This window comes from Chiloscyllium plagiosum, unplaced genomic scaffold (genome assembly GCF_037043375.1).
Source record: "Chiloscyllium plagiosum isolate Xiang-an unplaced genomic scaffold, Cpla_swu_hap1 HiC_scaffold_17, whole genome shotgun sequence".
In the NCBI taxonomy this organism is placed as follows: Eukaryota; Metazoa; Chordata; class Chondrichthyes; order Orectolobiformes; family Hemiscylliidae; genus Chiloscyllium; species Chiloscyllium plagiosum.
This window is the reverse complement of record NW_028270155.1, coordinates 39,630,126-39,645,868: the sequence shown is the minus strand read 5'-3', so window position 1 is coordinate 39,645,868 and position 15,743 is coordinate 39,630,126. Positions and strand designations below refer to the sequence as shown.

Below are 15,743 nucleotides of genomic sequence, written 5' to 3'. Positions count from 1 at the left end.
GTGGAACTGTTTTATCTATCAGTTTAGAAAGCAGCACAATAATGAAAAGACCGAAAAAGAAAGAGATGGAAAGCAAAAAGCAAAGGAAGGTAAACAAATGCAAAGTAGATAAGCCAATGAGATAGGATGAAATTGTGTCTCCATTTGTTACTCAAGTTAGCCATTCCTTTTTAAAGTGTACGGTTAATGAAACATTACACTGCAGTGATTGTTTCAAAGATGCACTGTCAACTTCACATCTCCTTGTTTAATACAATTAATACATTTTGTTGCTTTCATTGCTTCAATGCTCATTGTTTAGCAGTTTTTAGATGATATAAAATGCACTTTTAAATGTTCTTTCATAGGATGCGACCGCCATTTACAAGACTAGTGTTTGTCTATCCCCAATTGCCCTTGAGAAAGTAGTGATCTTCATTCTTGAACTACTGCAGTCGATTTCGTATAAGTACACTCACGATGCTGCAAGGCAGGGAGAACTTGAAGAGTAGGTTATTTACCTAATAAGCTTATTATGTCATTCAGTAAAATCATGATTGATCTGATGCTTAACCATAACTTCAATTCTCAGCCTGCTTATAATAATGCTTGACTCCTTTATCAAAGATCTGTCTAATACAACCTTGAATAGATTTAATACCCTGTCCCCACTGCTCTCTTGGATAGAGAATTCTATGATAAATGACCCTTTGAAAGAACGATTTTTTCTCTTTATCACCATCATAAATGAAAAGCTCTTAGTTTGAAACTGTGCCCACTCATTCTAGAATACTCCGCATAGAAGTTGAGGATGCCTCCTGTTGCAGTCAAGCCCCCTCAAAATCTTATATCTATCAATAAGATTATCATTCATCCTCTGAACTCCCAAAGAGATTAGGTCCAATGTTCTTGAACTTTCCTTAACAGACAACCTTTTCAATCGAAGAATCAACTTGGTGTATGCTCTCAGAACTGCCTCCAACACAAATTTATCCCTTCTTAAACAAAATGAAAACAATGCACAGTTCTCCACATGTCCTTTCATCAGTAACTAGTATGGTTGTAGCAAAACTCCTCTATTTTAATGCTCTCTTGCCACCTACAATAAAAGCCAGTATTCCATACGTCTCCCTAACTTCTTACTGTACTTGCATGCTAACATTTCTGATACACATACAGAGATACCTAGATCCCTCTATACTGAAGCATTCTGCACTCTTTCTCCATTTAAATAATATTCTGTTTCTATTCTTCCCAATAATGTGAGCATTTTTCAAACTTGTATATAATCTACCAAATATTTGTCCAGTCATTTATCCTCCCTATATTTCTCTGCAGATGGTGTCCTCCCTGCAACTTGCTTTCCTACCAATCTTTGTACCTTTAGCAAATTTGGCCAGAACACAGTCTGTCTTCTAATATATATCTTTAATATAAATCAAAAGTAATTGCGGACTTGAATAGTGGAGTTTGAGCCTATTGACCCAGCAATAGTGAAGAAATGATGATATAGTTCCAAGTCAGGATGTTGTGTGGCTTGGAAGTTGGTTTGATATTCCCAAACGATTATTGCCCTTATTTTCTAGGTGGTGGTGGTTACAGATTTAGAAGATGCTGCAAGTTGCTGCCACTATGTCTGTTAATTATTGTATTTGTTTAAATATGACTTTCTAAAAAGTGGCCAAGTGGCAGCCACAAAGTTATGTCTCCATGACTACTGCAACTCGGGAAAATACATTGAAGAGGAGAGCTTCATGAATGAGGTCAAGAATTGTTTATACTGTCAAAGTATATTATGGTTCAAAATGTTCATTGCATCCTACATTTTATCATTTACTATTGATTTTTTTTGTTTGTGCCAATATATCTCAGATTGAGTAACTCAATTCTTATCCCAATTTATCCCTCCTTCAATCCAATGTCACCTTGGTTCAATTGGTGGTACACACAGTTCTAAACTATTTTTAAGCTTCACTTCAAGACATAAGCATGTAATCTAGGCCAACACATCATGCAATAGTAAAAAAAGGATGGTACCATCAAAGGAGTTATTAAAGACTAAACTGTCTCTCTGTCTCAGTGATTTTGTGAGAATTAAAAGATAATTTAATATTATTCAAAGAAGAGCAGTCTGTTGTCCTGGTGAGCATTTCTCCCTTAATTAATAACACAAGGTACATAGTAAGGAGCTTTTTTTTTAATAGGTGGAACACATTTTTCAGGCACAGAACTCAAGTTTCTACATTTCAGTACTCTCAGATGATTGTGATGTGGTGTCTACTTAGGTCTATATTAATTCAAAGCAATCATGTAGTATACATGATAAAGTTCACATTATTGCAGTCTGTATAGATATATTGGTATCTTCAAAAGTGGGGGTGCTGGAAAAGCATGGTAAGTCAGGCAGCATCCAAGGAACATGAAAATCTTCTCAGGAATGCTCCTCGGATGCTGCCTAACCTACGGTGCTTTTCCAGCACCCCACTCTCGACTTTGATCTCCAGCATCTGCAGTCCTCACTTTCTCCTTTAGAGATATTGTTACCCTATTAATAACGTACCTTCATTGCTAACCATGTAAAAATAAATCATTGAAATAAAGAGTAACTGTAATGACTGTCATATTATCAATAACTGAAAGATGCCCAATAGTTGCTGTTTAAAATGACTGAAGATATAATCCTCAGCCTATTCAAGGTCAATTCATATCATTCCATTCATCCATTGTGTGTTTTTTTAATGCAAACTTCTGTCTTCTCTTGATAGAGCCTCATACCCTCTTGCTAGATTTCAGAGGTAAAAAAGCACTAAACATAGAGGTACATGTAAAGTCGATCTGATTAATTCTATAGATTAGTGCATTACCTGCAGGAAGTTGTACTTCTCTCAGCGAATGAATCTCATTGTGCAAATTTAGACTTTTGCAATTTACTATATATTAATCATTGCACAATGATCTCAATAATCTCATTATTTTAATGTGAGTCATAATACAAAACTATGATCAACACATATTGGCTTATGGCTCTTTGCTGCTAATTCTGTTGAATAAAGCTATGATTGAAATAAGTCCCAATCATAACTATTAGAAGTCACTGTTTTTACCATATCTTGTGGTGTTGAGGTGTAATGCAATAGACTGGATTCAATTTGTTACAGAAAATGTTATTACATATTCTTTTCCAACCAGTCATTCAATGAACTGGCCTAGCTCTTTATGTCTTGATAATTTAAAACAAAAAGATTTTCTTTAACTTCATTTAATTCAAAATGAAATGTACCAGTCATAACAAAAAGACCAACATTAGATGTAATATTTAACCAATTGTTTCCACTGTTAATTCTTATAGTTTAAATTTGTTGCTATTAAAACATACAAACTCTAGAGCTTATTGTAAATAGAATAGTTCATTAAATTGGAGAATCAAAACAGCTTATTAAACCTCTATGAGGTCATTCCAAAACAAGCTGTTTAGAGGTTAGTTCCTGTGCTGTGACATTAGATACCATTTAAATTAGTGTCTAATGTGTGCACATGCTGGGAAATATCATTTTGTACTAAAAAAAACTTTAATCACAGCTCTGTTTTGTATTGTGAAGTCAGACTCATCTCTAACAGCACGTTATGCCAAAATAATGTTACACAATGAAGGATGATTTATTCTACTTTTACTTAAAGCAGACATTTATTTACTGCACATAGGAGCTGCCTGAGTGTAATACAATAATTTTCAAACAATCATAAAAGCACATTGCATTTCAGTCTAATAGTTTGCTTCAGCACAATTATGACAACTTGGTGTTTGTTGACAGTATGCACAACAAACATTGAAAATAGTTATTGTCAGTTGTGCTCTGGTGTGCAGATGGTTATGGGATAAAAGTCCAAAGACTACATCTGTGATGGACTGCACTGTTTCTGCAATAAACGAAAATAGAAGAAAATAACTTTTTGCCACACTTTTAGCATTCATCAGGGTATGGAGAGTGCACTAGAAGAACAGCAGTATGACGCTATGATCTGTTTCTTAATTTCATTTCAATAGATAAGGGCTTTAACTTTTGTGTGACAGTTATCAAATAATCAATGGGCAGAGAAATTTGAGGCATGCCTCAAGCAGACAAGGTAACAGTGTAACAACTGCTTTGTACACTCGTCTAGGCAGACCAAAGGCCAGAACAAGATTTGATGTTGGGCCTCATTTAAATCTCACAGCGCAGCGTCAGGCACCTAATACTAAATGTATCTCACTTGGCAGCAAGAGCACTAAAATCAGGCAGCTGTCTCATGGAGCCAGGTTGAGGTGAGGAAATAATCCAGACAGGGTCCTTGTGCATGTTAACAATGTGCCAACATTTTATTCTGGGTCTACAAGGTGTACCAAACACTGAAAATATTCCGATCTCCTTGGATTAGTGTTCCTGACTGCTTGTCAGGCTTTGCAATTCCTGTGTGCCATGAACTTCACCCTTTAGTTCCTGAACTACACACACATGCTTCCACATGCAGAAGGTTCTTTAATTACAGATTTAAGAAGCCGAATACATATATCCTCAGACAGCTCAAAGTTGTCAAGCCAATGTAGAATCTGGGGAACTTCTACAAAGTTCAGAACTTTGACTCCCATTTTTAGGCACCAAATAAATAGCTGTAAATTTAGATTCTCTTCTCGCGATGTGTTCAATATCAGGATTGGTAACATTAGGTTTAGTTAATCCACTATGCTTAATAAATGCTGGCACCTCCTTTGAGTTGAACATGACATCTATCAGGTTAGCTAAGTCTTTTGAAGACCCCACTTTTTGATTCAGAAATTGTTTCCACCATGGGGTCAGACTGTCATTGGGGAAAAGGAATATGTATCCCCACGTTGGCTTCCCTCTCCTTCCTCTGTCAATAAGAGACTCCCTAAGTCTAAATTTCTTGGTGATGTACAAAATAAAAAGACACTAGGAATGTATACAGGGAACAATTGTCTGCCCTAACACACAGATTTTCCTACTTTTTCTGAAGAACCATTCATTGCCGTCCTGGGAAACTCAGGCCAATCTAGTATTTTGTACTGTCAATGGGAATGTAAACATTACAAAAAGCATGTTGTAAAAACATGATTCCCCAAACCATGCATTTTTGACCTTGATACAGATGCAGTGTGACCTTGTTATGCCTGCTTCTGTTAGTCACAATACACCAACAATGTAAAAATCAATAACTTGTTGTTGACTGGCATTGCTGCTGAAACTTTATCAAAAAGATTTTGTTTGACTCATTCATTGACCTTGCATCAAAATATGGGTGGTAATTATTGCAGCTGAATCTGACAGCAAATCTTGTTTCGTTGGCTTTCTAGGTGCTGAGTCTCCCACTGTGAAATCAGATGCAGCAGGAACATGCAAATGTATAAATTAAGATCAAGAGTAAACCATTTGGCTCCTCAAGCCTGCTCAGCCATTCAATGAGACCATGGTTGATCTGATTGTAGCCCCAATTCTATATCCCTGTCCCCATCAGTAACATTTGACTCACTTGTTAGTCAAGAATCTATCATAGGAACAGGAGCCCCTTCAATTTGTTCCACCATTCAGTGATATTAAGAGTGGCACGTTGGCTCAATGCTTCGCACTGCTGCCTCACAGCACCAGGAAGACAGGTTCGATTCCAGCCTCAGATGACTGTGCAGAATTTGCACATTCTCCCCGTGCTATGTGGATTTCCTCTGGGTTCTTTGGTTTCCTCCCACAGTCCAAAAATGTGCAGGTTAGGGGGATTAGCCATAGGAAATGCAGGGTTATAGGGTAAGGGTAGGGGGATGGGCCTAGGTGGGATGCTCCTCAGAGGATTGGAGTGGATTCGATGGGCCACACTGGAGGGATTCTGTGATTGTGGCTTAACTCTATAAAACCTATCTTTGGCCTAGATCCCTTAACACCTTTTGCTTAACAAAAGAATTATCCCTCAGTTTGTAAAGTAAAACTGAACTAACATCAACTGCTATTTGTGCAATAGATTTCAAAACATCTACCACCCCTTGCATGTCGAAGTGCTCCCTAACATCTCTCCTGAATGGTCTGGCCCTAATTCTCAGACTAGCCTCCTAGTTCTAGAATCTCCAACCAATAGAAATTGTTTCTTTATCTATCCTTTCTTTTCCTGTTAATCTCTTGAAGGCTTCAATCAGAACACTCCATTACCTTCTAAATTCTACAGAAAACAGGCCTAAATAGTATAATGTCTCCTCGTACCTGAAGCCCCAAAGACCAGGTATCATTTTTGTAAACCTACATTACAATCACTTCAAGGCCAATATATTCAAACCTAAGGTATAATGCGAAGATCTGCTCACAGTACTCCAAGTGGGATCTAATCAGGGTTTTATAGAGCTGTAGCATAACTTCTACATCCTTATACACCAGTGCTGTAGATATAAAGGCCAGCATTCCATTAGACCTCTTGATTGGTTTCTGCACCTATTTTGGGCATTTTAAAGATCTATGCACCTGAACCCTCAAATTTCTTTGGATTTCTGCTATATTTAACTTCATACCATTTAGAAATTAACCTGATCTATTCTTTATCAATCAAAAACTTGCTGACATTGAAATCCTTCTGCCACTGAAACCCTTCTGCCACAGTTTTTGCCCACTCACTTAACATAGAAGCATAGGCAATAGGAACAGGAACGGGCTATTCAATGTGCCTTGAGCCTGCTCTGTCATTCATTATGATCATGGTGGACTATTGAGCTCAATGCCCTAATTCCACCTTTTCCCTCGATCCCTTTAGTCACAAGAGTTATATCTACCTCCTTCTTGAAAACACAATGTTTTGGCGTCAACCACTTTCTGTGATAGTGGATTCAACAAGTTCACAGTGCTCTGGGTGATGAAATGTCACTGCATCTCAGTCCCCGATGGTTTACCCCTTCCCCTTAAACAATAATCCTGGTTCTGGCATCATGAGGAACATCCTTTCTCGATCTAAACTGTCTAATCCTGTTAGAATTTTATAGGTTTCTAAGAGACCCCTCCCTCGTTCTTCTAAACTCCAGGGAATTCAATCCTGACTGACCCAATCCCTTCTCATATATCAGTCCTGCCATCCCAGAAATCAATTTGGTAAACCTTCCTTCTACAGTAAGAACACTCCTCAGATAAGAAGACCAAAACAGTACACAATATTACAGCAGTGGCCACACTAATGCAATGTATAATTGCAGCAAAACATCCTTGTTTCTGTACTCAACTCCTCTTATAAAGAAGGCCAAAATGCAGTTTGCCTTCTTTGCTGCCTGCTGCACCTCCATGCTTACCTACAGTGACTGGTACACAAGGTCACCTAAGGTCATATTGAACATTCTCCTCTCCCAAATTACAGTCATTCAAATAATAACCTGCCTTTCTTGTTTGGATATCACTATCACTTTGAAATTTTATGCTATCATCTACATGTCTTAAAATATTCAGTACACTTGGCTCCATTGCTCTCTAGTGATTGGAGACCTAAAACTCTTCTCTGAGAGAAAGAAATTTTCTTTATCTTCATCTTAAATGGAAGAACCTTCATTTTTAAATTGTATCTCCTGGTTCTAGTCTCGCTCACAAAGTGACGCATTTCAGTGTGGTCTCACCAGTGCCATGTACGACTGTAGAATAATATCTTTATTTTTATATTTCATTTCTCTTGCATAAAGAGTAGATTTGATTTCTAGTCACTTCCTGGACCTTCATATTAGCTTTTTTATGATTCATGAACTAGTGGCAATCAAATCAATGTTATATTTGGAATAAAACAAAGCTAGCCTCATTGCAACCAGGTAATCACAGTCAATTGTTGTAAAAAATAATCAGGTTCACTTGTGTCCTTCAGGGAAGGAAATCTTTTATCATTATCCGGTCTGGCGTACAGGTGATTCCAGACTCACAGCAATGTATATGACAGAGTGCAAAAGTATGGCACTGGAAAAGAACTGGCGGTTAGGCAGCATCTGAGAAGCAGGAGAATCAACGTTTTGAGCATAAGCTCTTCATCAGGAATGTGGAGTGACAGCTAAGGTGGACTGAGAGATAAATGGGAGGGGGTTGGGGCTGGGGGAAGGTAGCTGGGAATGCGAAAGGTAGATGGATGTGCGGGCAGGGGTGATGGTGATAGGTCGAAGTTGATAGATGGGAAGGAAGATGATCAGGTAGGACCATTCAAGAGGCTGGTGCTGAGTTGGAGGGTTGGATCTGGGATAAGGTGGGGAGAGGGGAGATCAGACAACTGTTGAAATCAACATTGATCCCGTGTGGTTGGAGGGTCTCAAGGCAGTTGATGAAGTGTTCTTCCTCTGTGCATCCCAAGGCTGAAGATGAGCTGTTCTTCCTCCCAGTTTCAATCCTCCAACTTGGCACTGCCCTCTTGAACTGTCCTACCCATCCATCTTCCTTCCCATCTATCCGCTCCACCCTCCACTCTGACCTATCACCATCAGACCCCCATCTACCTATTTCATTCCTGGCTACCTTACCCCAAGCCCCAACCCCCTTCCATTTACCTCTCAGACCCTTGCCCTCCATCCCTCCCCAACAATCCTGATGAAGAGCTTATGTTAGAAACGTCGACTCTCCTGCACCTCAGATGCTGCCTGACCTATTATGCTTTTCCAGCGCCACAGGTTTTGACTCTGAATCTCCAGCATATGTAGCCCTCATTTTCTCCTAATGTATATGACACTGAGCCTTCCTTTGAAATGGCATCAATTCAAGGAGAATTAGGGATGACACCCACATCCCATGAATGAACAAAACAAAACCCTTAGTACCTCAAGAGTTCTGCAATCGCTCACTATTTAATTATGATCCTGTTTTCTTATTCATCCTGGCAAAGTGGAAATGTTCTCTTTTTCTCTACATTATACTCAAATGTTTGCCACTCATTTAACCTATGTATATCTCAATGCAACTGCCTGATGTCCTCTTCACAACTTACCTTCCTATCTGTCTTTGTCACTGTGTATTTCGTTCCTGCAATCAATTAATTGATATAAAGTGTAAGTCGTTAAGTCCCTCTGGCACTCTTTCGCTGCAACTTTCCGACCTGAAAAAGAATCTTTCTGCCTCGTCTCTGTTTCTTCATAGCTAGCCAATCCTTTATATACACATATGTTGATATGTTATCCCATTTTGCTTTGATGTAGTATCTTATCAAATGCTTTCCACAAATCCAAGTACACTTGATTCTCAGGTTGCTTCTTACTTCAAGAACTTGAATGAATTTCTCAAATGTGATTAGTTTTCACAAAACCATGTTAACTGTTTCTGATTGTATTATGAGTATTTAACTGCCCCACTATAACCTCCTTAATAGGTTTCAGCATTTTTTCTGTTAAGTTAGTGGCTTATCATTTCCTCCATTCTGCCTCCCTCTCTTGAATAGAGAAGTCACATTTGCTTTTTTTTCCAATTTGATGATACCTTTCCAGAATCGAAAGTATTTTGGAAAATTAAAATCAATGTATCTACCATCTTTACCATGTAATCATTATAGTCTGCATGATTACAGCCATCAGAAATTGGGACTTGTTAGTTTTTATATCCAATATTTCTTTCAGCACTTATTCTTTGGTGATTGTTTTAAGATCCTCACTCCCTTTTCCAGCTCACAATTATTTCTGGAATGTCGTTTACAAGCTTCACAATGAAGACAGATGCAAAAGGATATCCAACTCATCCACCTTGTCTTTATTTTCCACAATGAATTCCTGAGATCTGCACAAGAGAGGACCAGATTTTACTTACTTTGTTTCTTTTTAAAAGCCTGTGGAAATACTTGCTGTATGTTTGTCTATTAAACATTGCTAAAAGGAAACCAGAAGTGAAGCTTTTCATAGAGTCATACAGTCATAGAGATGTACAGCACAGAAACAGAGCCTTCAATCCAACCTGTCCATGCTGACCAGATATCCCAACCCAATCTAGTCCCACCTGCCAACACCCGGCCCATATCCCTCCAAACCCTTCCTATTCATGTACTCATCCAAATGCCTTTTATTTCATCTTACACCTTATTTGAACTATGGCACAAGAAACAGACTTCGGGATGGGGCGAGTAAAAAAAAAGAAAAGGAGACACCATTTCATGCAAAATGAAACAACTTGCTGATTTTGTTGGGATACAACAAGAGCAGTTAACTGTCAATCTTAATTCCCAGAGCCGGCAAGTAGATCCTTATTGGTCAGCTCATTGCTATGGAGGTGCAGCAGAGTTTAGCTGTCGCCATGATCCCTTCTTTTGAAAAAGGTTTTGATGGATGTATAAATTCCTTGAGCATACATAAAACAGGATTTCAAGCATTTAAATTTGTCTCTTATCGCATATGCAAATACATCACAATGTGGGCCTAGCTGATGATCTTACATTAGTTTCTGGTTTAGTACCATCCAAATTATTTAATAAATGATTGCCAATTGCAGAATCACATCTAATAGTGGATATGCTTTTCTAACGCTTGTAAGCACAGGCCAGTTGAGCACAAGCAGTTTGCTACCAGCTGTGAATGGTCAATGGAGCATTGTGTTTGATATGGTACACCAGTCAATGAGATGTTTGATCTACTGACCCGGCATCACATTCTATAACTATAATACATCCAAAAAGATGGTCCGTATCATTTAAGGCAGTTAATACATGAATTGGTTAACTGACATCACAAAGTAAATTCCACCTATCAGGATATGAAGCACTGTTCCTGGGAGAAATTAGCCAGTCTAGAGTTTCTAAGTTATTGTTCTTAGTGGTAAGTTCTGTGTAACCAATGAATAATGTATACATGTCCTCAAGTGTAGCCTATGGTCTCACAAGAGACTATTATGTAACTCAGATATAATGCAACTAGTAAGTTTATGTAATAAAGTCATTTTGTTCATCAAGAGAAAGCCTCTTTTCTGCTGAAGACTCTTGCAGACAGCCTTCAGTAACTTAGAAAAATACTAAGAAGAACAATTGGTGGCAGTGAATATCGCCAAGCCATCTCAGGTTGTACTGAGGACACAGATGGTCACAATCACAACATATATTAAACATTCATGGGTCTATTTATTCAGAGGGATTAGATCAACTGAAAGCACAGCGATACAAATAGGATACTCCTCTTTTCTATCCAATCATTTGGAGCCAAAGTGCATTGATTATTTCTAGTGAGATCTGTGGTCTGTAATATGGTCACATACTGAGTCAGTACGTACAAGGTAAATTAGGAAGAGAAGAATAACATTTTACTGAATATAGTTTAACTGGTTATAGTTTTCAGCTTATAATTGAACTTTCGTAATAGTGGGAGATTGCCTGGTCCAATATTATCCCTTTGTGCTATGTAAATCTACACTGTTTTGAAAATACCAACCTATTAATTACTTTAGAAGCTGTAAGCAAAGGCAAATCACAGACCAGTTCTTTATATATGTGCATTTGATTGCATTTGCCTATTGAGTAGAAGGCGAAAGATAAATAGGCATATTATATCCACTGGTTACTCTATAGATGTCGAAGAAATTATAATTGTTTTTAAGAATAGGCAGAAACTTTCATTCCTATAGTGCTATTATAACGAAAAGCATTTCCAGACACTTCAAAAAATACATTCAGAAAAATTCCAACCTAAAGCAAAAATAGTGGGAGTAATGACAAACTAATCAAAGAGATGGGTTTTAAGGCACATCTTAAAGATGGAGGAGGTGGAGAGGTTTAAGGAAGTCTACCAAACTAGAACCTAGACAATTGTAGGCACAGTGCAAATGATGTGGTGAAAGAATCTCAAGATACCTAAGAGGCCAGTTTTAGAGAGTGCTGAGGTCTGCAGGACTGGTCTACCCTTCAGAGGTAAGAAATCATGACAAGAACATAAGGATAATAATTTTGTATTTGAAGTTGTGGAGGGCCAGGAACTGATGTAAGTTGGTAAATGGCCCAAGTCAAACCAATTCAAGTGAAGTAACTGGGAGAGATGCTTCATTAATGAGTTTAATGGTAAGAATGTGAGATCAATCTCACTTAGCAAGTCAGCAGAAGAGAGCCATTTGAAAATGATGTGTCTGGTTAACAATGTTGAATGCGGCAGAGAGACTGGAGAGCATGAAGAGAGTTAGTACACCACAGTCACGACACAAATGATGTAATATATGTCTTTGCTTATGTTCCTGTGTTGTGGAAAGAACAGCAACATGATTAGAGAGATTCAAATGTGAAGCTCTGGGAAAGATGAACATGCCTTTTAGAGGAGATAAGCTTAAGGACTTTGAAGATGTCAGAGAAGTTGGAGATATGGCAACACGTTGTGTCAAGAGAGGGGTCAAGGTTGGACTTTTGAGGAAGAGGTGACAGTGAGCAGTTTTGGAAGGAAGATCAATAGTACTTGAGGAGAGAAAACTATATACACTTTCAGCGAGCATGGGAACAAAGAACTGAAGTTAGATAATCTACTAATGGTCTAGAGGGAAAAGGGTTCGAGAGAGCAGAAATCAGTTTCATGGCAAGACGTTGTCATTCTCAGAGAGAACTTAGAAAAATTAGTTCAAGCTCAAATCTGATTAACTTGCTGTGTTTTGACTTTTTTTTCTGGAGAAACAAATAGTGACTTGAGGGAGACACTGGTATAGTGGTAAAGTTGCTGGACTAGTAATTCAGTAACTCAGGATAATGTTCTTGTGACATCAGTTCAAACCTGCAATTTGAATTCAATTGATAAATCTAGAATTGAAGGCTAGTTTCAGTAATGGTGACCATGGCAATAATCATTGATGATTCTAAAAACCTATTTGCTTCACTAATGTCCTTTAGGGAGGGTAACTGCCATCCTTCCTGGTCTGGCCTACATGTTAACTCTTAATTGCTCTCTCAAATGATCTGGCAAGGCACTGTCTGCTGTTCAAGGACAAGTGGGGATGGGCTATAGAACACTGAATGGACTCACAAACTCTTAACATTCACCTGTACCTGTTTTTTTGTTTTTGCTGCTGTTTACCTATTATTTACTATCTATGCTACTTAACTATGTGATCTCCTATATTACTCGCAAGTCAAAGCTTTTCACTGAGCCTTGGTACATGTGATAATAAATTCAATTCAATTCAATAAATAATTGTCTTGTAAATGGTGCTCACATCCCATACCTAATGAAAATGTATCAATCCCAGTTTTGGCCATTTGAATATCTAAACCTAACAGTTTTTTTGGGCAGGGGATATCTGTTCCCTATTTCCCTTGCCCTTTCTGTGAAGAAGTGCTTTTCTGTGTCACCACTGAAAGGCCTAGCTGTTTTTTTTTAAATCTCCTGAACATTCAGCAACCTGAACATTACTTTAGCAACTTCAGTTCTTGGTGATTTTCCCATTTTCTTATTTCACATTTTAGTTTTCAAATCATTCCTCTCTATTTGGAATTCCTTTTTGGTTGATGCTATTTTTCATGCCTTGTGACAACCTTAACGAGATACTTCTATAATGTATATCAATTTTGGTCTTTTAAAAACTATTTAGACCTGCTTTTTTTTGTGCTGGTGGTCCAGTCCTACAACTATTAATCAACTTCAGTTTTGACAGAAAATCTGCTCTTAAAACATCAGCCAATCTTTTCTCTTTATCAGTGCTTATGGACTCTTTAAGTACTTTAACAATTTTGGGTCCCATTGTAAGTTTTGGTGTCAATCTAAAATTTAATCACTACAGCTAAAAACAAGCCCAAGGTAATTTAACCCCTGGGACTCATTATAATCTCATACTGAATTCATTGATCTACCAGGAAACCTGACAACTTTCAAAATGTACTGTTCACCATGTGCATTTAAAGCAGGAATTTACTTATTACAGCAGGGTTATATTTCCTCATGCAAGTCATTGCAATTGGAATGGTGCAGCAAGAAACGAGAGAGGAAGAGTTGTGGGCAAACTGCCAAATTTTCTGAGGCCTCCCTTGGAGGTGCTGCTGTAACAGGTCAGAGCAAGTTCTTTCCCAAATGCATGAAGAACAGCAAATACCAGAACCATCAGGCATGAAGAGAGATTGCTGAAGTTATCCGTTTTTGGAGCATCACCCCCAGGACCTGGCTGCAGTGCAAGAAGTGTGATCTAACAACAGTAGCAAGAGTGAGTACTGCTCTTTATTTCTTTAGAACTCTCAACAAAGATGGAAACAACAATAATGACAGGTCTTTCCCTTTACTCACAATTCCTAGCAAGTCTCTCCTTCACATCCAACATTACCCAGCATAGGTGCACATAATACCATTACTCATATACATAACCAACACATGCTATCTTCTTAGTTCCTCTCAAAAACACTTTCGCTCCTGAGCTTTCCTCTTCAAGCTCAGGAGTCTTTGCATAATCACTAACTTCTCTTGACAGCTTTTTCCAAGCTCCTTACTCCAAATAATTAATTTTATTCAACACTGCCTCATCCAAATTGCCTCTTTCCAGTTTTCACTATCAGTATTTGCACATTCAGCAGAAACATTGACATGTACACTCTTGTTTGCAGGAAACATTCACTCTCTCATCTCTCCCTTTGCTGAACAAGACAGATAAAAAAAGTCTTAAGACCAGGGGAAGAACACCAAACATCACCATACTGTCAGAGTTGAAGCAACAAGAGCTCAAGATCAGGAGCTATTTGTTCTATGAACAGATTTCTGACTATTATTAATACCCATCATGACCTCCAAGAAATGCACAAACATCCAGTTTCAAGCTGCGTTACAATGCCTGTTGTCTAGTGGTATCCAGCACTTTAGTGCTGTCTTTCTTCATATCCAACTTCTGTTGCCTCCAGATCCTTGCCAGCAGCCAGAAACACATCTCAGAGCAGAAGATCCCTAGCAATTTTTCCACTTGTGTGATGTTGTCTCCCAGACCAGCACTTTGCAATCTATCTAACAGGGTATAGCCTTTGGAACTTTGATAGGGGGACAACTGGCTGCTTTGTAGACTCTGGGCTCAACCTTATGAACTGGTTTGGAGAAACAGAATAATATCTACATTGGACAGTTTGATGGAGAAAGTGGATAACAGCATTAAAGACAGCTAGTCTTTTGCAATTGATCACCACAGATGATTGGAAGTGTTGAACCCCATCCCCACTGGAATGGCAGTGTGCAGCACATTTTGTTCATTCTTTCACAGGGTCTAAGTATCATTATCAAGTCCAGCAATTGTTACTCATTCCTAATAGTCCTTGAACTTAGTGGCTTGCTAGGCCATTTCGAAGGGCCACATTGCTTTAGGTCTGTATGTAGCTCAAACTAGGTAAGGATGGCAAATTTCCTTCCCTAACAGGCATTAGTGAATCATTTGGGTTTTCACAGCAATGGATTTGAGGCTACCATGAGTGACATTAGTTTTATATTATAAATTTAATAATTTAAATTCTACTCAAAACTGTGGTGAAACTTGAATCCAAGAGGGGCAGAGCAATGGTATTGCTCCGTGGATAACTAATTCAATAACATAACCACGATACTGCCATCTTCCCTTTCTCAAAATGCTGGCCTCTTCAACACCCCTTTCATCTAATACCAAGAACAGTACTTCAAAGCCAGCTGGGCCTGACCATTCCTAACAGTAGCCAAACTGCTGAGGTCTGCACCTGAAATTAGTTTGTATCTGTGAACTTTATCCATGAACATCTCAGGAGTCTCTACATGACCATCAACAGCCTCCTGCCAACTCTATTAAAACCACTTGGAAAATTCCCACCATGAGTCACATAGTTGGTAACAACCTTATGGTTTGTTT

At 38.4% G+C, this 15,743-nt stretch overlaps 1 protein-coding gene across 7 annotated transcripts in view; it reads left to right on the top strand.

The window, feature by feature from the left end:
• The window catches only part of znf536 (zinc finger protein 536), a 587,086-nt gene that overhangs the window by 474,226 nt on the left and 97,117 nt on the right, over positions 1 to 15,743 (top strand). Inside the window, exon 8 of one of the 7 annotated variants that reach the window (XM_087995857.1) lies at positions 9,616 to 10,105. The exons of the other annotated variants lie outside the window; for them this stretch is intronic. Within the exon in view, the coding sequence (XP_087851983.1) occupies positions 9,616 to 9,722 (107 nt within the window). The 3' untranslated portion in view covers positions 9,723 to 10,105. Of the gene's footprint in view, positions 1 to 9,615; positions 10,106 to 15,743 lie in introns of those variants that run through there. 7 annotated transcript variants of the gene reach the window in all.